Below are 23,540 nucleotides of genomic sequence, written 5' to 3'. Positions count from 1 at the left end.
TCGATTTCTGAATATTTAACTCACCCCACAGTTGCAAAGTTTGTTTTGAAGGGAAGAGAGTGGAGAAAGAGAAGATGGTTACTTTCTGAAAAAGCACTGGAAGATTTTTCGTGCAAAATAATAATGTTAATTGAATCTAAATCAAACCAGTCGAGGAAACTTCAGACGTTTCCAAGTTTAGGCTTTGAGAAGTCTCGCTTCCTGGGGTGCCTGGGTGGCTCCATAGGTTGAGCATCCGACTCTTGATTTTGGCTCAGGTCACGATCCCAGAGTTTGTGGGGTCAGCCCCACGTCGGGCTCTGTGCTGAGCATGGAGCCTACTTGGGATTCTCTCTGTCTCTCCCTCTGTCCCTCTCCTCCGCTCACGCTTTCTCTCTCTCAGGAAAAAAAAAAATTAAAAAAAAAAAGTCTAGCTTCCTGAAAAAGGTGAAAAGATGAGAAAAAGATTCAGCATTGATGCTAAAGATTTCAGAAACCTGATTATAGCAACAGATCCATTCCTGCATGAGGCCAGTCTTGGAATCAGTTCCATATAAAAACTATTCCTGTGTGCTAGACATTGGGATTAAGATAAAAACCCCCTCTCTCTTGCATTTTACATGCTAGAGGTTGTGCCAGACCATAAGCAAGGACTAAAAATACATTAGAAAAGGGGCTGTGAAGGAAGTAAACTGAGTGCTAGTTGCAGTATTTCAAGAAAATTGTTTAACACGCTGACTATAACATCCTAAGTGCCTTCTCCATGTGGGCGCACAGAGTGGACCTCTGAAAAGTGGCCTTGTTACTTTTTCTAGATCAATGGCTATGTCCAGTCAAGATGAGATGGGGGAAGTTTTCCCACCCAGTGTAAATAAAGGGCTAGAATTGGTTTCCGGCCCTCTTTCCCAGAATGAATTGCTTAGCACTCCCCCCAAACTCCTCCTACAGACATTTAGGGGCCATCGCAGATTCAGTGGTAGGCCCCCATCTAACAGAGTGGTGAATTAATAATCAGCCATGGGTACTGAGAATTTAGAGGAAATGGCAACATTTTAGAATATCTGACTGTGAAGTGTGTTCTCCTCCCCATCGCCCTAACTGGTGCTTATTTTGCAGGTCAGCTACTTTTCTTGGAAGCAGTATGGCCAGGGGGAGGAAGAACGTCTCTCGGATTTAAGCTTTGAAGAGCAAGAGTTCAAATTGCTAGAGCTGGACTAGCATTTTTTAATTTCCCAGGATGCCAGGTCCTGTGGCTTCCTTGGAAGCTCTGCTCCACTCCCCCACCCTTCCACCCCTCAGAGCTGGGGGAGTGCGGGGCCACCCAGATCTGAGTCCAAGTACTACCTTGCTGTGAGCAGCCCCGGGCCGGGGAGGGGGGGGGGAGGGGGGAGGGGGGGAGTGGGGGGGAGTGGTGGCCTTTGCAGGGTGGAGGGAGGCCTGGGCCCCAAGTGATTCTGGGAAAAGGGCCCGCTCTGCTGGTGCGGAGCCCATCTCCAGGGAGCTAATAAAGGTGGCGTAATTAAAGACGTCATTAAGGGTGGGACGTGGGCGGGGAGGGCGCACAGTTGCTAACTGCGCGTGCGCATCACGGGGCTGCCATAATGGTTTGGCTCCCGCTCAGGGCCCAGCGCCAGTATCCCACTCGCCTGGGTCGCTGCACCCCGGAGCCTCCGCGTGTCATGTCCCGGCTGCGCCTGTTGGCCCCACTGCTTCTCTTTATGTGGCAACCGTTGTGGCTGCTGGTCCAGGCAGCTCAGCCTCCGGAGTGGGCCCTGGACCCTGCCCAGCTGACTTCCGACCCCCTGGAGGCGGCTGAGCCCTGGTCTTCTCGCTCCTCTGATCCCCCGCCCGAATCGCCCCAGGCACTTACACGCCCAGCTGAGCCGGGGGGCTTTAATTACCCGGGGTCCTCTGCTCCAGCCCAGATGTTGGCCCCGCCTAAGGAGTTGACCGAGACTTTGGTTCCATTCCTGGACACGGTTTCGTTTGGAGAACTACCCCCAGGGCCAGATGAGGATCTGAATGACCAGCTAACCCAGCATCAAAGGCTCCCAGAGGTGGTTCCAGTGCCAGGTTGGGATCAGAATCAGACCATAGCTCCGCCTCCTCAACTCAAAAGTAAGACTAAAACTGTAGGTTTATTTTTTTTTTTATTTATTTTTTTATTTTTTAATATATGAAATTTACTGTCAAATTGGTTTCCATACAACACCCAGTGCTCATCCCAAAAGGTGCCCTCCTCAATACCCATCACCCACCCTGCCCTCCCTCCCACCCCCCATCAACCCTCAGTTTGTTCTCGGTTTTTAACAGTCTCTTATGCTTTGGCTCTCTCTAAACTGTAGGTTTAGATCAGGCTGAAGATCACCAGTCATTTGAAATACTTGTTCCATCTCTGGATAGTCAGAGTTCAAAGCCAACAAAGTTTATTGTTTCACCCCTAAACCTGAAGAAAGATCTAGCTCAGCATCGAAGGCTTGCCAAAGTTGTTAGAACTCCAAACCATTTTGCAAATAAAGAGCACCTACAACAACAGCTGCAGGATGATTATTTAGATTCCAATATGGGTCTCCTGTATCCTGAGGAGAACCTACCTATGGGTTTCCCAGGGGGACCAGATCAACTTCCAAACTTCTCTGAGGAGGCTGAAATTTCTCCACCCTTGCAGAAGACCCCAAATCATCTAGAGTCCCCTGAGGAAGCTGAATCTTTTTTGCCCCAAGGGGAGGCTCAGGCTCAGCATCCAGAGCCCTCTGAAGAGACAGAAACATCTCTACTTGAGCAGGAGGCTCCATCTCAGCATCCAGAGTCCCTTAAGGATGGAAATTCAGCAAACCCACAAGAGGCCCCAGCTGAGCCTTCAAGTACCCCTGAAGAGGTCGAACCTTCTTCAGTCCAGCAGGAAGCCTCAGCTCATCCTACAGAGGCCCCCGAGGAAGTGGAACCTTCTCCAACCCCCCAGGAGGCCCCTGCTCAGCCTCCAGAGCCATCTAAGGACATCATATCTCAACTGTTAGCACATCATGAAGTAAATGTGCTATCTCCAAGTCAGAGTGAAGCTCAGAAGCCAAGCTTCCCCAATGTCACTGTTAAACCTCTGGATCTTACCATAACTCTAACTCAGCCTGCGGAGCACCCTGAGGAGGCTGGACCTACCCCAGTCCAGCAGGAGGCCCCTGCTCAGCGTGCAGAGCGCCTCGAGGAGGTTGAACCTACCCCAGTCCAGCAGGAGGCCCCTCCTCAGCCTGCAGAGCGCCTCGAGGAGGTTGAACCTACCCCAGTCCAGCAGGAGGCCCCAACTCTAGTTCCAGAGTTCCCTATCGAGTATTTAACTCAACTTGCAGTAAGTGATGAGGTGACATCTCTACCTCTAGGTCAGTATCCAGATTATTTAATGTTTCCCAGGGTTATAGGTAAGCCTTTAGATGTGGAATTTACCACAACTCCAGGGCCTGATAAAGGTGTTGAATCTTCTATAGCCCAGCAAGAGGCCCCACCTCAGCCTCTTGAACATACTGAGGAAGCAGAACTTTCTCTAACCCAGCAAGAGACCTCGGGTAAGCCTCCAGAGGAGGTTGAGCCTTCAAGTGAGCAGGAGACCCCAGGTCAGCCTTCCGAGCCTCCTGGGGTGATTGATCCTTCTCTAAGGCAGCAGGAGACCCCAGCTCAGCCTTCAGTGCCTCCTGAGGAAGGTAAGCCTTCTCTAAGCAAACAGGAACCCCCAGCTCAGCTTCCAGACCGTTTTGGAGAAGCTGAACTTTCTCCAACCCAGGAGGAGGCCTTAGCTCAGCTTGCAGAGCTCCTTAATGAGGCAGAATCTTCAACCCAGCAGGAGACTCCAGCTCAGTCTCCAGGGGAGATAGAATCTTCTGCAACCCTGCAAGAGCAACCAGCTCAGCCTCCAGAGCTGCCTTCCAGGGAGGTGGAACCTTCTCCAACCCAGCAGGAGCACCCAGCTCAACCTCTATGGCATCATAAGATGACAGTTTCACCTCCAGGTCACTACCATGATCAACATTTAAACCTGCCCAATGTCAGTGTGAAACCTCCAGATGTGCAGCTTACCATGACTGCAGAACCCACTACAGAGGTGGGACCTTCTGCAGTTCGGCACGAGACTATAGCTCAGCCCTCAGTGCCTCTTAATGTGGAACCTTTTGAAACCCAGCATGAAGCCCCAACTCTGCCTCCACAGTCCCCTGAGGTTGAATCTTTGCCAGTCCAACAGGAGACTCCAACGCAATCTCCAGAATCTACCACACAGGAGAAACTTCCAACACAGCAGGAGACCCCAGTTCAGTATCCAGAATATCCTGGAGAAGTTGAACCTTCTACAACCCATCAGGAGGCCCTAGCTCAGCAATCACAGGCCCCTGAGGAGGGTGAATCATCCTCAACCCAGGAGGAGGCCCCGACTCAGCTTCCAGAGGCCCAGGAAGAGGGTGAACCTTCCCCTCTCCAGGAGGAGGGCCAGGGTCAGCACCCACAGGCCTCCGAGGGGAGTGAACCACCTACAACCCAGGAGGAGTCCCCAGCTCAGCATCCACAGACCCCTGAGGAGGTTGAATCTTCAACCCAGCAGGAGGCTCCAGCTCAGTATCCTCAGGCATCAGAGGAGGGTGAGCCTTTTCCAACCCAACCAGAGACCCCAACTCAGTATCCAGAGCCCCTTGAGGGGACTGAGCCTTCTCCAGCCCAGTCAAAGGCCACAACTCAGCATCCAAATCCCCTTGGGGAAGTTAAACCTGCAACCTATCAGGAGGCCCCAAGTCAGCATCCACAGACCTCTGAGGAAATTAACCCTTCTGCCACTCAACAGGAAGCCACAGCTCAACATCCAGAGCCTTCTGGTGAGGTTGAACCTTCTCCAACCCAACAGGAGGCCCCAGCTCACTCTCCAGAGCATCAGGTGGTAACAGTTTTTCCTCAAGGTCAGAATCAAGCTCAGCTCCTGCTGTTGCCTAATGTCACTGTTAAACCTGTGGATTCCTCAGTTACCATGACCTCAGAATCCACTAATGAGGTTGAAGCTTCTCCACTCCGAGAAGAGGCCTCAGCTCAGTCTGCAGTGTCCCCTGAGCAGTTGGAACCTTCTCCAATCCAGCAGGAGGTCCCACATCAGCATCCAGCTGCCCCTGAAAATGTGGAATCTTCTCCAGTCCAGCATGAAGTCTCAACTCCACCCGAAGATTTTCCTGAGGAAATTGAACTTTCTCCAAGCCAGCAGGAGAGCTCAGCTCTGCCTCAAGTGCCTGTTGCAAGTATAGAACCTTCTCCAATCCAGCAAGAGGTCCCAGCTCAGCAACCAAAGCCCAATGAGGGGGTCGAGTCTTTTCCAGTTCAGTATGAGCATCCAGCTCAGCCTCCAGGGTCCTCTACAGATGTTGTAGCTCAGTCTCCAGTACAGCATGAGGTGACATTCTCACCTCCAGGTCCAGGTGAAGATCAGCATCCAGTGTTGCCTAATATCACAGGTAAACCTGTGGATCTGAGGATTTTCCTAAGTCCCCAGGCAACTAAGGAGGTTAAACATCTTCCAGTGCAGCAGGATGTCCCTGCTCAATCTCCTATTCCCCCTGAGAAAGTTGAATTTGCTCCAGCTCAGTCCAAGCATCTTTCCCAGTCTCCAGAGTCCCCTGAAGATGAGTCTTCTCCAGGCCAACAAGAGGTCCTAGCTCAGACTCCAGACCCCCCTAAGGCTGTGGACCCTGCTTCAGGCCAACAGGAGGCCCCAGCTCAGTCTGTAGTCCCCCAGCTGGCCCCAGCTCAGCCTTCAGAGCCTCCTGAGAAGGTAGAACCATCTCCAGTTCAGCAGGAAGTCCCAGCTCAGCCTTCAGAGCCCCCTAATGAGGCAGAATCTTCTCCAACCCCGCAGGAGGCCCTGGTTCAGTCTCCTGTCCCCCAGCAGGCCCCAGCTGTATCTCCTGAGCCCCCTAAGGAGGTAGAACCTTCTCCCACACTGCAGGAGGCCCCAGCTCAGCCTTCAGAGCCCCCTAATGAGGCAGAGTCCCCAACCCAGCAGGTGGCCCCAGCTCAGTTTCCAGTCCTCCAGGAGTCCCCAGCTATATCCCCTGAGCCCCCTAAGGAGGTGGAACCTTCTCCCACACCTCAGGAGCCCCCAGCTCAGCCTTCAGAGCCCGGTAATGAGGCAGAATCTTTTCCAACTCAGCAGGGAGCCCCAGTTGTATCCCCTGAGCCCCCTAAGGAGGTAGAACCTTCCACACAGCAGGAGGCCCCACCTCAGCCTTCAGACCCTCCTGAGAAGGTGGAACCATCTCCAGTCCAGCAGGAAACCCTATCTCTACCTCTCGAGCCACTTAAGGAGATAGAACCTTCTCTAACACAACAGGAGGTACAAGCTCAGCCTTCAGAGGCCCCTGAGAAGGTAGAACCATCTCCAATTCTGCAGCAGTCTCCAACTCAACCTCCGGAGCCCTCTAAGGAGGCAGAAACTCCTCCAGCCCAGCAGGAGGCCCCAGTTCAGCCTCCAGAGCCACCTGAGGAGGTTGTAGCACAACCTCCAGTCCATAATGAGGTGACAGTTCCACCTCTAGGACAAGAGCAAGCTCAGCATCCAAACTTGCCCAATGTTACTGTTCAGCCTGCTGACCTGGAGCTTACTGTAACTCCAGAACCTACTGTGGAGGCTGAGCAGTCTACAATCATGCAGCAGACTCTAGCTCCTCCAGAGGACACTGAGGCGACACCTCCACATCCAGAGCAGGTCCAGGCTCAGCATCCAAATTTGACTGAAGTCAGAGTTCAGCCTTTAGACCTGGAACTGACCATAACTCCAGAACCCACTACAGAGGTTGAAACTTCAACCACGCAAGAGATCCCAGGTCACCCTTCAGAGCCACCTAAGGAGGTTGTAGTTCAGCCTCCACTGTTTCAGGAGGTGACAGTTCCAACTCCAGGTCTGGATCAAGCTCGTCATCCATCGTCACCTAATGTAACAGTTCAGCCTTTGGACCTAGAGCTTACCATAACTCCAGAACCCCCTATGGAGGTTAAAGCTTCTACAGCCCTGAAGAAAACTACAGCTCCTCCAAAGGACCTTGAGGTAACATTTGCACATCTAGAGCAGGTTCAGGTTCAGCATTCAACCTTGAATAAGGCCACAACTCAACATTTGGACCTGGGGCTTACTATAACTCCAGAATTCAATAAGGAGATTGAACTTCCTCTACCTATGCAGGAGACTCCAATTCAGCCTCCAAAGCCACCTGAGGAGGTTATTGGAGCTCAACCTCCAGTATATCAGGAGCAGACTGTTCTGACACCAGGTCAGAATCAAGCTCAGCATTCATCACTCCCCAATATAACAGTTCGACCTTTGGACCTGGAGCTTACCATAACTCCAGAGCCCACTGTGGAGGTTAAAACTTCTACAGTCCTGAAGAAAACTACAGCTCCTCCGAAGGACCTTGAGGTGACATTTCCACATCTAGAGCAGGTTGAGTCTCACCATCCGACCTTGACTGAGGTCACAGTTCAGCCTTTGGACTTGGAGCTTACCATAACTCCAGAATCCACTACAGAGGTTGAACCTTCTCCAGCCATGCAAGAGACCCCAGATCAGCCTCCAGAGCCGCCTAAGGAACTTGTAGCTCAACCTCCAGTATATCAAGAGGCAGCAGTTCCAACCCCAGATCAGGATCAAGCTCAGCGTCTGTGGTTGCCGAATGTAACAGTTCAGCCTTTGGACTTGGTGCTTACTGTAACTACAGAACCCACTACGGATGTTAAACATTCCTCAGCCCTGCAGCAGACTACCGCTCCTCCAAAGGACCTTGAGGTGACATTTCCACATTCAGAGCACATTCAGCATCCAACCTTAACTAAAGTCACAGTTAAACCTTTGGACCCAGGGCTTACCGTAACTCCAGAATCCACTACAGAGACTGAACCTTCTCTAACCATGCAAGAGACCCCAACCCAGCCTCCAGAGCCACCTAAGGAGGTTGTTCAGTATCCGTCCCAACAGGAAGTGACAGTTCCTACTCCAAGTAAGGATCAAGGTCAGCAACCAACATTGCCCAGTGTCACAGCTCATCGTGTGGACTTGGGGCTTACCATAACTCCAGAACCTACTACAGAGGCTGAACATTCTACACCCGTGAAGGAGACTACAGCTCCTCCTCCAAAGGACCTTGAGGTGACACTTGCACATCCAGAGCAGGTTCAGAGTCAGCATCCAAACCTGACTGAAGTCACAGTTCCACCTATGGACCTGGAACTTACTGTAACTGCAGGATCCAGTGTGGAGACTGAACCTTCTCCAACCATGCGAGACACCCCAACTCAGCCTCCAGAGCCACCTAAGGAGGTTGTAGTTCAATATCCATTCCAGCAGGAAGTGACAGTTCCAACTCCAAGTAAGGATCAAGGTCAGCATCCAGCATCACCCATCATCCCATTTCGTCATGTGGAGCTTACTATAACTCCAGAACCTATTACAGAGGCTGAACATTCGACAACCCTGAAGAAGACTACAACTCCTCCCCCAAAGGACCTTGAGGTGACACTTGCACATCCAAAACAGGTTCAGAGTCAACATCGAAACCTGACTGAATTCACGGTTTCACCTATGGACCTAGAAATTCCTGTAAGTCAGCAACCAGAGTCATTTGAGACAGGTTTTCCTCCAACAACTGAACATCCTGTGGTGCATTTTGTAAAGTATACCTCAGAAAAGGCATACACAACTTTAACTTGGCAACCAGAACAGAATGCCACCACAGACCTCAAAATATGTGAGCGCTGTACCTGCAAAGAGGAGACACTGTCGTGTGTTGGTCTCAGCCCACAGCAGAGGCTCCGCAGAGTGCCCGTGCTGGAGCCCGACACCTACAACGGCACCTTCACCATCTTGTAAGAATCGCCTTTACTTGTTTGTTCTCTGCCTCCTGCTTGACATGGCAGTCTCTTCCTCAATGTCGTCCTGGGCCTTCCTCATCTCCCCAACCACGTTGACTGACTTTCTGTTTTTACCTTTTCTTTGTCAACTATCCCTTATCTTCATTTTCCTTTTTACTACTGTTCGCCCTTCTGCAATCTTTTACTTGTAATTGTCCTTATTCTTTTTCCTTATCCAATTTTTAGCCCCATTATTTCATTCCTTAACCTCTACTCTCCCATTTTTGCTTCATCCTCTATAATAGGATACAACAGAGTAGTGAAGAGTAGAGATTCTGGAACTAGATTGCCTGCGTTTGGGCCGAGGTCTGTCATCTATTAGCTTTGTGACTCAGTTTCCTTTTCTGTGAAATGGAAATTATGATAGTTACCATCTCATGGGATTATGGTGAGATCTAGATGAGGTAATACATATGAAGCACTTGGATCAGTGCCTGGCGAAATATGAGTGTTAGCTGTTATTATTTTGATTCCCCAGACCTCATCTTTGACGCCCGGCCTTCCACATACAGTACTCAGTTTGGGCCCAACCCAAGAGTAAGTACTATGGGCGCCACACTAGGATGAAATCGTCTTCAGAACATGAAATGACAGGTGGGAAGAAAGGAAATGGTCATAAAAAGGGAGGTGGCATGTAATTAAGTACTAAAAGAGGTACCATGGGTGTTGGAATTCAGCAGACTCTGTAATCAGCGGAGTATGGAGGTCAGGGAGAGCTGCATGGATAAGCTAACACTTTAGCTGAGACTTAAAGAGTGGCTCTGATGTGTTAAATAGAGAAAAAATGGGTATAAGTCTAGGCAAAGGCACGGCTGCAGGAATGATCAGGAATTAAGAATTAGGTTAAGCAGTTAAAGATCCAATTACGAGAAACCTTGACTATCAGCTAGAGAGGTTTGAACGTTAGATTCTGAGTTATAGAGAGCCATTGAAAGTTTTCAAGCATGAGATATACAGACCGTTGAAACAGGATTATTTTCAGTTCCCCATATAGGCCGATCTGGAGAGGAGAGCTTGATCCAGCGAGACCAGATAGAATGTTCTAACAAAACCTGGGAATAAAGTAACAAGGGGCCGACTCAGAGTGGCTGAAAAGAGTAGAAAGAAAAGCCTTGAGAGCACTGCAAAGGAGGAAGTGACAAGATAGACTAACTGATGACAGTCGCGGGTGGGGTGTGCACGGGAAAGAGAAAACTCAGATATTACTCTGAAACTTCTGTCCCAGATAAGAATGATGGAAGTTGAGGCATCTTTTACCAGGGAACACAGAGCAACCAGAAGGCTTCAGGTTGACTGGAAATGTCCACCAGGCACATGGGCAGATGGGTATCTGTTTTGAATTTATTCCTGACTCCCCTGAAAAAAATGTGTATATAAACTGACCAGGTAAGCTGTTGCTGAGGGAAGAGGACAAAACTAAAGGTAAAGATTCAAAGTCATACGCAGAGTTAGCGGTTGAAACTGAACCTCAGGCATTTAATAGCTTCTCTTAAACATGTGTAATTCATGGATACATGAATTATCATGGATACTTTTTTTTGTTTTTAATGTCACAGGTATAGAGGATAAAACGTGAAAATCCCACCCCACCCTCCCTACCACTCATAAGATAACTCCTGTCACCTTTTTGGTGTGTGTCCTTCCTTCCCATCTCTTTCCTTTGCATTTTTTCCTAATTTCCTAATGAGGGGATACTTTTTAATTCCTTGCCCAGTGATTTGTTGCTTTTCCCTATACAATATGTCTAAGAAATCTTTCCATGTTAGTTATTCTAATTTCTAACTTCCCTTATCCTTCTAACACCTAGAGAGGTTTCAGTAGAGGGCTTCTTTACATTTGTTTGCTGATAATGGTAAATTTTTTACCATTTTTTTCGTTGAATTATTATTTTCTCATTGATTTGTGGAAGGAACCATTTTAGACACATAAGTGATTTGGGGAAAAAAAATACTTATCTCCAGAGTAATTAACAGGCGTTATCTACCCAAGGAATGGAACAAATAGGAAGTTCAGGTTCTAAGGAGCTGGCTTGTTTGTGCCAGTGGCCCCACGCTATCTCTTTATTAATTGCACCACCTGGGATGCTGATAGCCGCGGAAATTAGAAAGTTGGCATTTACTGCATTGGAATATTCCCCACAAGGTTGCCAGTGATTCTTTTATTTATTCTGTTCATTCCTTTCCTACCTATTCAAGGATCTGAACTGTGTTTCTTCACAGAAATTTCCAAGGAAACTCTATTTCTCACATTGATGAAAATGTATGGAAGGGATACCGTTGGGCTGAGAAACTGTGAGTATATTCTCTCCAAATACGAATACAAAAAAAAAACCAAAAAAAAAAACTAACTGCATTCTAAGGTCCTTCTTGGTCCAGAACTTTGAAGTCAGTAGCTCTGAGGAAAGGTGTTTCCCCTTCCATATCCCAACTCGACCTCTACCGATTGCAATTCTGTGTTAATTTTTTTTTTAACGTTTATTTATTTTTGAAACAGAGAGAGACAGAGCATGAACGGGGGAGGGTCAGAGAGAGGGAGACAGAGAATCTGAAACAGGCTCCAGGCTCTGAGCTGTCAGCACAGAGCCCGACGCAGGGCTCGAACTCACGGACCGCGAGATCATGACCTGAGCTGAAGTCGGCCGCTTAACCGACTGAGCCACCCAGGCGCCCCATCTGTGTTTATTTTAAAAATTAAATTTGGCAGGTTCCCTTTAAAATTAGAATCAATTTCAACTTATTTTCCATTATACAAGGAATACGTGATTATAGTCTCAATATATAAAAATGAAATAACAGGGGGGCCTGGGGGGCTTATTCGGTTAAGTGTCCAACTTCGGCTCAGGTCATAATCTCAACGGTTCGTGGGTTCAAGCCCCACGTTGGGCTCTGTGTTGACAGCTCAGAGCCTGGAGCCTGCTTCGGATTCTGTCTCCCTCTCTCTCTGCCCCTCTCCTGCTCATTCATTCCCTCTCTCTCTCTGTCTCAAAAATAAATAAACATTAAAAAAAAATTTTTTGATGAAATAACAGATCTAGTGAACACCTGCCTTATGTTCTAATCCCCCCACTGCTGGGATAGCCACTACTCTGGATTTAGTATATATCCTTCCAGACCTTTTTCCATGCATTTGCCTACATACATATTTACAGCAAAATAGGTTTGTTGTGTGATTTTCTTATCTTTTTTTTACATAAATTGTAACATCCTACAACTCGATTCTTTTGCTTCGTGGTATGTCTTAGACTTTTTTTCTTCCAGTACATAGAGGGTTACCCCATCCATGCAAGCTGCTGCATAATATTCCATAGTATGAGTGTATTACGATTTAGTAATTCCCCTCCTGATGGATGTTTAGGCTGTGTCCAGTTTTCTTATTACATGCATTGCTGCATGGACCACCTCATACATGCATCTTTGTGTACGTGGGTGGGTATTTCTGTAGAATAGATCCCTGGAAATGGAACTGTTGGGATGAAGACGATGTCGATATATACAATTTTAATTGCCCTCAAAAAAGGTGTGCCAATTTACACACCAATCCATACACCATGACAGCATTCATTTCCTCCTACCCTCCCACTCTTGGATATTCTCCATTTCTTGGCTGATCTGGTGGGTGAATAAAATGGGTCCCTTCTGAATTTGAATTTTTCTGATTACGTATACATTTAAATATCTCTGTATGTTTCCTGGGCATTTGTGTTTCTTGTCTGAATTTTCTGTCCTTTGCCAATTTTGTTGTTATCTTTTTTTTAAATTGATTTGTAGAAAAAGTCAGTGTAGACACAAGTAATTTTGGAAACAATATTATACTCAAAGTAACTGACTGACATTTTTCATGACAGATTGTGTGTCATATCATTAGTTCAACTTGGGTAGATAAGTCATAAATGACTTCTGAATTAATAATAAAAGACATAACAGTCATAGTAATCTAAATGTAGGGATTATGATCCCCCTAAAGTAGATTCCCCCCTGCCCCTTAGTCTGATAACCTTACTGGTAAGGGACAAATGGTAGAACAAGGTAGTTGTTTTCTTATGAATTTTATGAATTTCTTAAATACTATATATAGTTTATATTTTCTCATGATAGTATCTAACTTGGAGATCTTATTTCCCAAACTTGTAAGAAAAATGAAAGTAATTTGGCACAAGGAACAAGAGAGAGTGGAGAGAGTGGGTAGGCTGAGGGACAGGGGTAGGAGAAAAACTTTGAATTGTGTATTATATACCTTTGGAATTCTGAGCCATGCAAATATATATTACCTATTAAAAAAAATAAACTGAAATTAAAAAAATATTTTTTGAAAAGCGTGTATTTGGTAGTTTATATACTAGAAGATGAATCTGGTAAGATTTGATGATTCTTAAAAAATTTTTAAATGTTTATTTATTTTTGAGAGAGAGAGAGAGAGAGTGAGAGTGAGTGAGCAGGGAAGGGGCAGAGAGAGAGGGAGACACAGAGTCCTAAGCAGGCTCTAGGCTCCAAGCTGTCAGCACAGAGCCTGATGTGGGGCTCGACCCCACAAACTGTGAAATGATGACTTGAGCCGAAGTCAGACACTTAACCAACTGAGCCACCCAGGTGCCCCAAGATTTGATGATTTCTAATTCAGGTTGAGGGTTATGCCTTGTAAGACAGAAGTTTTTAACTATGGGTCAATAGTCCCCTGGGGCAGGATTTTTAACCTTTTTTTCTATATATCAAATTTTTTAAAAAATTTTTTTTAACATTTATTTATTGCTGAGAGACAGAGCATGAACAGGGGAGGGGCAGAAAGAGAGGGAGACACAGAATTGGAAGCAGGCTCCAGGCTCTGATCTGTCAGCAGAGAGCCCAATGTGGGGCTCGAACCCACGAACCGTGAGATCATGACCTGAGCTGAAGTTGGACACTTAACAGACTGAGCCACCCAGGCACCCTTCTATATATGTATTGATGATCTGCAGAAGCTTATGTTCTTGGGATGATGTTTTCAAATGTATAATAAGTTAAAATATATAGGAAAAGGAAATTATGTGGAAATAGAGTTTTCAAAAAATTTTTAAAAAGATTAGTGATATAGCAATAAATCTGCTTCTGTTAGAATATTAAATAACAAAATATAATGGTACGCCTACTAACTATTATAACTTCAAGGTACTGATGAGAATAAATGATATTTTGAGATATCCATGCCAAATATGTGATATGAAAATATCTGATTTCTGCTGGGGACCAAATTAACTACACTAATCTGTGGTTTGTTGCCTACATTCATAATGGAAGGAAATGCTAATTCTAGTTAGAGGTTTGTGAAAATAGAGATGTGATTCTATTTCCCATCCAAGTTTGGCACCCACAAATTCAGTCCATTCTATTCACGGACCTGAGCCCTAAAGGGATGGTCTGCAAATTGAAATCGCATGCACACCTTTGCACGTATTCAAGAAAGTGCAGTTTTCTAGGGAAAGGGTCCATTCCATAGCTTTTATGAAATTCTCAAAAGGTTCTTGTCTCAAAAGATTGAGTCACAAATTGGGGCGGAGGTGGAGAAAGACATTTGTTTTCCTGTGAAGTTGTACTTATTCTCATAAATGATGATAAATGAATGATTTGTTTTAATTAAAAGTAGTATATTTGCAAATTGATACCTGTCACTTTCTGAATTCATTCAACAAATATTTATGGAGCATCTCCTATGTCCCAGGAACTGTTTTACATGCCAGGGATATAAGCCCAAGAACAAAACTGACCAAATATCCCACTTGTCAAGGGGTTTACAAATATATAATATAAAAACAAATATGTAAATATAATAAATACATAGAATTTCAAGTATTGGTAAGAAATCAGTGGCCAGATCTCTCAAGTTTTCTAATTTATTCAACGACCGTTTCTGCTGCTCATAGACTGAGTTTTTTACTAATGATAATACTTTTCATTCATATAATCTTGAGTTGGTTCTTTTTATTAGATGTACTGTTTACCTCTGTCTGAGGATATATTAATGATGCCATTCTAAATTTTGTATACTGTTTAGTTTTGAGAGAGAGAGAGAGTGAGAGACAGAGTGCAAGTTGGGGAGGGGCAGAGAGAGAGGGAGACACAGAATCGGAAGCAGGCTCCAGGCTCTGAGCTTCAGCACAGAGCCCAGTGCAGGGCTTGAACCCATGGACTGCAACCTGAGCCGAAGTCGGATGCTTAACCGACTGAGCCACGCAGGTGCCCCATTAATGTTGGTATTCTCAAATCCTTTTGTGTTTTCTCTGTTAACTGTGTCATTGACTATAAGCTGTTATATTTGTTTTTTATTTTCTGTCCTGAATAGAATTGGCTTTCTCACTCCATTTGGTCATTCCTGAGTGCAATTTATCTTTGTAGTTGAGATTTGACTTGCTTCTGTTTTCTGGTCCTAAGGAAGAGGTGAAATGAACCACGGGGCTTGTTATTGGTGACAGGTCCCCCTGAGAGTTAAAGAAGAGGTGGGAGGTGACTTCTAATGGCTAGTCAGAGTGTATACCCTTCCTCCAGGGTTCTGGGACCCTGCCCCCTTCTAACACCAATGGCTCCTGCCTGGAAGAAAACACCCTTTGCTGCCAGATCCAAGGAGGAAGGATGTGGGGTTGATGTGCTGTCCTTGGTCCTACTGCAGTATCCCAGCTAATCACCCTGTAGGTGGCTCCAAGGCATTTCTGGTGGGGAGTGTTTGTAGAGCTACTCCCTTGGCTTTGAGCTAAGGTTGTGGATTTTCTAATTGTATCTTTTCTAATCATCCTTAGGGACTTTGGTGGAGTTTGGAGTTTGGTAGAGACTTGGCATGTTTCAATCTGCCAGCTTGAAATAGCACAACCTCTTAGGAAGACAATTTTGTACCCCTGTTAAATCCTGGAGAAACTTAGGCAAATGTGTACTAGGATATAAACAGAAAAATGTCCAAAGCAGCACTGTTTATAATAACTAAAAATTAGAAAAATCTAGTATCCACCAACAGTAGAATGAACAAATAGTGTTACACGGGTATTTACTCTATACTTATTAAACTGAGCATTTATGTTATGTGCATTTTATGCACATTTTTAGTTCTCACAGATATTTTTTAGATGGGGAAAAAAATTAGATGGCTTTACTTGTAGCACTGATATGGTTATAAATAGGGCTTCCACAATAAAATTTGGGAAAAGAGAGGAGGAAGTGGCAGTTCTGTCCATGTTTTTGCCACTCAGGGCTGGGTTCTAACAGAGATTTTGTGATCCAGAGAGTAGGCATTAAATGTACATTTTGGTGTGAAGAGTGGATAGGGGTGTGTGTGTGTGTGTGTGTGTGTGTGTGTGTGTGAGAGAGAGAGAGAGAGAGAGAGAGAGAGAGAGAGAGAGAGAGAGAGAGAGGGAGAGACAAAGGAGTATGTGAGAAGAAAAGATTTGAATCAAACAGCAGAGATCACCATCCCTACATTAAATAAGAATTAGTGTATTTGGTGGCACCATTACCCAGGTTTCTCTCACATCTAGCGGTCCTGTGTAGCAAATAGTTGTAGTTATTTTTGCATTTTGACCCAGAAATGACCTTTTCATTTTGCAGAATTCTCAGGGACAATTATCTGACCGAATTACATAAAGACACATTTGAAGGCCTGCTATCCCTCCAGTATTTGTAAGTTAATCAGTTCATCATTTATTATGAGTTTTTAGTTATATTATTTATTAAAAAATACAGGGTTCAAATTGGATAATTGCAACAATTTCTTCTAACAGTAGAATTCTATAATTCTCTATAGTGGAATTCTATAATTCTCTCTATTAAATTCTATAACTCTGTAAGTCTGTGGGGACCCAGCCCATCTCTAGCATTAAATACCTCCTATGCATTTTCAACTTTTTAATTTTATAGACAAGATATAGGAAAAAGCCCTTCAGTTGTAGAGGAAAAGGGGTAATGAAGTCTGAGCAATTATGGACACCCATATGAACCTTGTTATGTAAGTGTTCATATACCATCTGCTTTTATTTATATTTATTATTTGTGGCCCATGGATCAAATCCTGTGTATGGTCTGTCTTGATACAACCTATGAGTTCAGAATGATTTTCATGTTCTTAAAGGGCTGTAAAAGAGAAAAGAAGAGAAAGAAACAGAGAATATGTGACAGAGACCGTATATGGCCTGCAAAGCCTAAAATATTTACTGTCTGGCCTTTACAGAAAAGGTTTGAAAAAGTTGGCTTAGTAAAATGAGAGGAATTGAAGTTAACCTCAAATTGTCACCTACAAGACAAGAAAATATAGAACACTTACATTAATTTGAATGCCATTAACCCAGAATTTTTAAATAATTTAATCTAAATTAAATATTTAAATATTAAATATTTAACTAAGCAGGTGAATTATGTAAGCAGTATTACCAAGTACATATTAAATTATTAAGAGATTAAGGATTTCAGTGTGGGAAATTTTATTAGTTTATTTTTTTATTATTATTTTTTATGTCATTTATTGTTAAGTTAGCTAACATACAATGTGCACTTGGCTTCAGGAGTAGATTCCTGTGATCAGTGTGGAAATTCTTATGCCACCATAAAAATAGATGTTTAAAATGATGGTTAAGGGGTTGGGGCTCCTGGGTGGCTCAGTTGGTTGGGCGTCCGACTTTGACTCAGGTCGTGATCTCACAGTTTGTGGGTTCGAGCCCCGTGTCGGGCTCTGTGCTGACAGCTCAGAGCCCGGAGCCTGTTTCAGATTCTGTCTCCCTCTCTCTCTGCCCCTCCCCCACTCATGCTCTGTCTCTCTCAAAAATAAATAAACATTAAAAAAATGATGGCTAAGGGGCACGTGGCTGTCTCAGTCATTAGAGTCTGCAACTCTTGATCTCGAGGTTGTAGGTTAGAGCCCCATGTTAGGTATAGAGATTACTTAAAAAAAATGAAATCTTTAAAAATATAATGATGGTTAAGTGGTATAGTTAGAAATGTTTACACTAAACAAACATCAGAAATGCCTCTAACTTCGCTAATTACAGAATAAACATCTCTCCAGCCTCATTGTCAAGGAAGAAATGTTTGCATATATCTCTGTACATTAGACATACAGAGATACTAATGTTCTTTGCTATGGAGGTTCAGTGTTTATTCTTTGTCCATGCCATGCAAAGCTGTGTGTTTCATTAATCCTTTTTAAAAAATTTTTTTAATGTTTATTTATTTTTGAGAGAGAGAGAGACAGAGTATGAGCAGGGTAGGCACAGAGAGAGAGGGAGACACAGAATCCGAAGCGGGCTTCAGTCTCTGAGCTGTTGGCCCAGAGCCTGATGCGGGGCTCGAATTCATGAGCAGTGAGATCATGACCTGAACCGAACGAAGTCAGATGCTCAATCGACTAAGCCATCCAGGCACCCCTCATTAATCCTTATTAATGATGTGCTTTAGAAAATAGATTCTTCTTGCAAATGTGGAAGGCTTAAGGGTAGTGAGTAAAAAGAATCTCATATGACACTAAAAATAGCCCTTCAAATTATCAAACCTTCCAAGTCTTAGGGGACAACCACTTTGTATTGGTCTTCTTGGCTACCTCTGCCATCTGGGCTCCAAACGTTACAAACACAGTTTGGAGAAAACCAAAAGAGACAAACTGCGCAATGGATAGGGCCTTTCATTATTTCTACTATGAGGTACTTTGTAAGCCAATTATTTCATGTCAGGTGAAGTGTTCTCATTCATTCATTCAAAAAAAATGTGAATCAAAACCTAAAAAAGAATGTGACAGGCCCTATGCCCAGTACCATAGGCACGCAGATGGTTAAGACAGGCTTCCCACCCTTGTAGGAACTCATGATTTCACAGGGAAAATAAACAGAAGCTTAAACCATAATGCCTAAGCACTAAATGGATGATGAAGCACTGACAAAGTGCAGAAGAGGGAGCCACAAAGTCGTAAAACCACATTTCTTTTCAGTCGTTTTGCTCCTTCTACTCACTACCCAGCTGTTAATTTATTTTATAAATATTTGAGTTTGTTCTTTGTCCATGCATCAGTTTTAAACACAGTAGACAACGCAGATGAGCAAGACTAGTCCATACTTTCATGGAGTTTATGCCCAGAGGAAATGGAATGCCAGAATAACTATATTAAGAAGAAATTGGGGCACCTGACCGGCTGAGTCAGTAGAGCATGCGACTCTTGATCTCAGGGTCGTGAGTTCAAGCCCCAGGTTGGGCGTGGAGTCTACTTTAAAAAATTAAAAGAAGGAGAAGAAGGAGGAGGAGGAGAGGGGGAGGGGAAGAAATGGATTTGGGCAATGAGAAGTATAAGTTGTTTTTGGAACACAGAAGAGGGGGGGAAGACTTCAAGTTGGATCAGGGAAGTTACTAGAGAAATACTGTTTGAACAGAACCTTGAATGGCTATGACGTATCATCAGATAGACATCTTGGGAAGAATATGCTTGCAAGATAGAGTGAGTGAAAGGCAAAATGCAGGAGAAATTTCTTTGGTATCTGTAGAGTAGGAAACTAGAGCCGGATTTAGGATTTTGAAGGCCTTGGATAATATGCCAGGCTACCGTGTTATCACAGCAGTGCTCTAGGACAAACTTTAGACTGCACCAGGGTCACCGGGAGGCCTTGTCAGAACACAGGTTCCACCTCCACAGTTCCTGATTCACTCAGTCCAGAGTAGAGCTGAGAATTTGCATCTTGAGTAAGTTCCCAAGTGACTCTGATATTTGAGAACCACTCCTGGAGAATTAATCTGGTGACTGTGTGCAGTATAGATTAGAATGGGAGAGACCAGAGATGAAAATGCCAGTCAGAAGATGGTGGTACCCATGTAGGTGGAAAGTGAGGGACTCGGCTGAAATCCATGGAAATAAGAGGGTCAACCATAATCAAGAATGGGTGTTTCCAAATAAAAATCCAGGACCGTGTTGTTTTTTTGTTGGCCCCACTTGCAGCTGAAGCAATTGATAAATTCATAGACCGTTTAGGCAACGTACAACCAAAAATAAATTTCTATTAATATGATAATATAATTCTGAGTTCGTTCAAAGTTAGGTATTGATTAGAGGAGTAACTTCTTTTCAAGTTAAATGAAAAGGTATCTTTTACCTCTTCTGGTATTGACTTGGTGTCAAGAAATAGAACTAAACCAGGAAGGTGTGCTAATGTGAGAATATCCCTTTTAATATTAGAAATTATATGTGGCGATCACAACTTTGAGCTCATAATTTAGAAATTGATGAGGCCACAAACAGTCATTTAATCAATTCTTCTGCTCTCAGGAAACATTACTTCCAAGATCTATCAAGATCTATAGTTGTATATTTTATGTATGAAGATCACAAAGGTGAGACTCTTAAGAAAGGTGAGGACAGGGTTAGGGGCTCTGGAAGGTTCAAATAACAATTCCTAATACTCAGAGTTTAGCCAAAAGCTACTTATTCAATACTACCATCCTACTAATTAGATATCTTATAGCTAATTGAGGCAATATTTTCCTTTTCCTTTTCCTAGAGATTTATCCTGCAATAAAATACAATCTATTGAAAGACGTACATTTGAATCACTACCTTTTTTGAAGTTTATGTAAGTTACAAATATAAATTCATTATATTTGGAATTTGTATTAAACTTAATTGTAAACCTCTTTGTTATTCATTTGGAATGAATGAAACTTTATTAGTCGAAAGCTACTAAAATTATGTAGCAAATCTTTTTTGTCTGTGGCAAAGTTTGGTGTGAGAGTTATTATAGAGATCAGAGTGAATCGTTCTAGAGCAGCAGTTCTCTGCCAGGGTGATTTTGCATCCAGGTGACACTTGGTAGTGTCTGGAGACATTTTTGATTGTCAGACTGTAGATGTGCTCCTGGCATCTAGTGGGTGGAGGCCAGGGCTGCTGTCACACCCTACAGTTCACAGGGCAGCACCCCCCCCCCCATAACAAAGATTATCCAACCATAAATCTCAACAGTGCTAAAGTTGTGAAACGTTTTTCTAGAGAAATAAACTTACTTCTCTAGAAAAAAATACTTACTTAACACAAGTATTTATTGAGCATTTACTGATTTGTATCTAATGCACCACATGTATAAACATGAAAGTATAAATCTTTCATGCAAATATTTTTTTAAAAAGGCAAGTATCTTTCCTAGTGAGATTTCTTTAGTGTATGGAGAGAGTATTGTGGTTATGTTTCATTATCTATAAATTAGAATCACTGCCAAAGGATAAATATTCTGAAAGAATATCTTTTTTTTCTCTTTGTTTGTCTTGTTTTTTGTGTGTGTGTGTGTGTGTGTGTAGAAATCTTCGTTGCAATTTACTCACCGAACTGAGCTTTGGAACATTTCAGGCCTGGCATGGAATGCCGTTTTTACACAAGCTGTAAGTGAAATAGAAAATGAATACATGTAAAAAAAAAAAAAAAAAAAACTACATGTAAAAATATCATACAGTGATTGGTTAGGTGTGTGTTAATAAACCCAGTATGAATTCTGGAAAGTAGGTCTTAAAATCCATTTTTTTTTTCAAATGAGGAAACTAAGGTACAAAGAGGCCAAGAGACTTGTCTTAACTCCTAAATGGCACTCTCTGCCCTCCCTCGTACCCAGCTTTGTGTGGGCAATGAAAGCCCCAAGCAAGTAACACCCAAGTCAGTATTATCATGGGAATTCGTGACAGTGATGCTTCCCCAAGGTGTGCATGGTCCTTGAAATCCACTTTTGAATTTAACTTTGATTCCTGCTCATGTGCAAGTTTCCTATGCAAAAGAGAACTTCAAAGAACTAAGTTTAGCACAGAGTTCTCCAGGCAGCAAAAGGTGTGGGTGCTTCTTGAGCCATCAGGAAAGCAGAAAGAACTCCTGAATGCCTGCCACAGGGCACTGCTCTCCATGTGTTTTCTTTCCTGACCACTCTTCAATTAAGAAGTGTGTTATTCCCTTTCAGCCGGAAAATTCTGTGATTTCTCTGTAAAAAAGAAAATCATACTGGACGTGTTCAGTGGCCTGAGGGGGATTTTTAGACTCAAGGTTGAAGACCCTCCTCTAAAGCAGACGCTGGAAAAGACTGTCTTACTGTCTTGTGGTTCAGAAATCCGATTTCACAACTTATCTTCCATTAGATGAAAGTGTTTACGGTGTGTCCGGAGCTGGAGTAAGTTCCTGCGGGTGCCCAAGAGCAGGGGCCTCCTCTCTCCTCTCATTAATTTGCTGATGCCTAACTTGGGGAAAGAATACTGAGGGTCAGTTTTTTGTTTTGCCGGCATGCCAGAGAACGGGCTCATTGAGTTTCTCCACCAAGAGGTTTTAGTGGTGTCAATATAATGTCTTAAAACTCACCACCTCTACTAAGCATCTTATAACACCGAGAGTCTCTTCTAAGAATCTGAATTTCATAGTTAGGTAGGCAATACAGGACAAAATAGGGTGGAATCCGTTGATAACAATGAATGAATTCATTGAAAAACACTCAGTGCCACGCGCACTCTGTGTCGACAGTGTACTAAGTACTGGGGGTACAAAGAATACACAGGGACTGTCCCCAAGAATCTTTCATACTGGAAGGAGAAAAAGATGGCCGTTGATGGGAAAACGTATGTGAGTCATGCTGGCATCAGTGCAGCAGGGTAACGAGCTGGGGGGTGACAAAGTAGGGGATGGTTGTGGAATAGAAAAGATTTGTCGTGGACAAGGCAACAACTTGCTTGTGTTGAGTTTTCACGTTCATCTTGATGAAGTTTTGGGGAGATGGTGGGGAGTCGGGAGCCGACGGCCAAGAAAGAATTCTTGAACATGTCTTTGGTGCAAAAAGGCGATTTTATGAAAGCACAGGGACAGGACCGTGGGCAGAAAGAACTGCACTGGGGTTGTGAAGAGTGACAGGTTATATGCTATGGAATTGGGAGGTCAAGTCAAAAGGGAAGTCTCCAGAGGGACTGTGATATGTGAAAGAGGACTCCTAAGATACCAGAGGCCTTGCTATTGTCAAGCTAAGGTTGTTTTTCCGTCTAGCAAAGCATTAAGACAGTAGGGAGTTCCTGGAGAAATATTTTATTTGCCTGCCTCAAGTATCTGTCAATAGGCTGCAGGTTATAAGGAAATTTAATTTTACCTGAGATTTCCTTCTTGCCTTTGTTCCCCATATCACTATGGAGGGGTGATGTGGGGGCTCCAGGAAGCTGATTCTGTAGGTTTCTGGCGATTAGGCTATTGATAAGATTGCCTTTTTCTTGTAATTTACTAAGATATTTGTAAACTGATGGAAACTCCTATCTTGCCCGACTGAGATCTCTTATCAGTTAACCATTTGTTTTCTTTCCTTTCCTTTGTCCTCGAGCAGCCAGAATCACACATATCCCACCTGGGGCGGGGGCATGTGCTAACTTGTATCTTGCCCTCAACTTGCCTCATGCTCCCTCATCGATCTTACATGACAGAAAAAGGTAATTAAAGAACCAGAGCTAGCTGGTATTGAGAATAAATTAATACTCATGTCATGTGTGTTATGCCCAGAATTCGTGATCCCCAAATACCGCCAGGGAGCCGAGTCCGATGTAAAAGCAAAAGAGCCTTTATTCGAGCTAGCTCGAGCTCAATCCCCTACCTGCACTGATGCAGAGGTGAGATACCGGGGAGAGAGAGCCAGTTTCAAAAGGACAAAGGTTTTATGGGGG

At 44.0% G+C, this 23,540-nt stretch overlaps 1 protein-coding gene and 1 long non-coding RNA gene across 11 annotated transcripts in view; one reads left to right on the top strand and one right to left on the bottom strand.

Annotated features, from left to right (window-relative positions):
* The first annotated feature begins 1,644 nt into the window (after nt 1-1,644).
* Nucleotides 1,645-23,540, top strand: part of LOC145715156 (uncharacterized) — a 50,552-nt gene continuing 28,656 nt past the window's right edge. For 2 of the 8 annotated variants that reach the window (XM_081794815.1, XM_081794814.1), the window contains exons 1-3: nt 1,645-2,115; nt 2,325-8,853; nt 11,118-11,189. In XM_081794815.1, the coding sequence (XP_081650941.1) occupies nt 1,659-2,115; nt 2,325-8,853; nt 11,118-11,189 (7,058 nt within the window). In that variant the 5' untranslated portion in view covers nt 1,645-1,658. Of the gene's footprint in view, nt 2,116-2,324; nt 8,854-11,117; nt 11,190-16,460; nt 16,533-20,380; nt 20,453-21,170; nt 21,252-23,540 lie in introns of all 8 variants that reach the window. The other 6 variants (XM_081794816.1, XM_081794810.1, XM_081794809.1 and 3 more) reach the window with 6 other exon arrangements.
* Nucleotides 9,786-22,249, bottom strand: LOC144615353 (uncharacterized). 3 transcript variants are annotated; one of them, XR_014137186.1, is made up of 3 exons: nt 21,944-22,249; nt 21,195-21,249; nt 9,786-9,950 (listed from the first exon to the last, which is right to left on the bottom strand). It is a non-coding gene; the product is annotated as an uncharacterized LOC144615353 (long non-coding RNA). The 3 variants fall into 3 exon arrangements; XR_014137187.1 differs by lacking the exon at nt 9,786-9,950 and adding an exon at nt 16,796-16,982; XR_014137188.1 differs by lacking the exon at nt 9,786-9,950 and adding an exon at nt 16,989-17,142.

Source organism: Panthera onca (assembly GCF_046562875.1).
Source record: "Panthera onca isolate mPanOnc1 chromosome E1 unlocalized genomic scaffold, mPanOnc1 haplotype 2 h2.Chr16_ul_5, whole genome shotgun sequence".
NCBI lineage: Eukaryota > Metazoa > Chordata > Mammalia > Carnivora > Felidae > Panthera > Panthera onca.
This window is presented reverse-complemented; position numbering and strand designations above follow the sequence as displayed.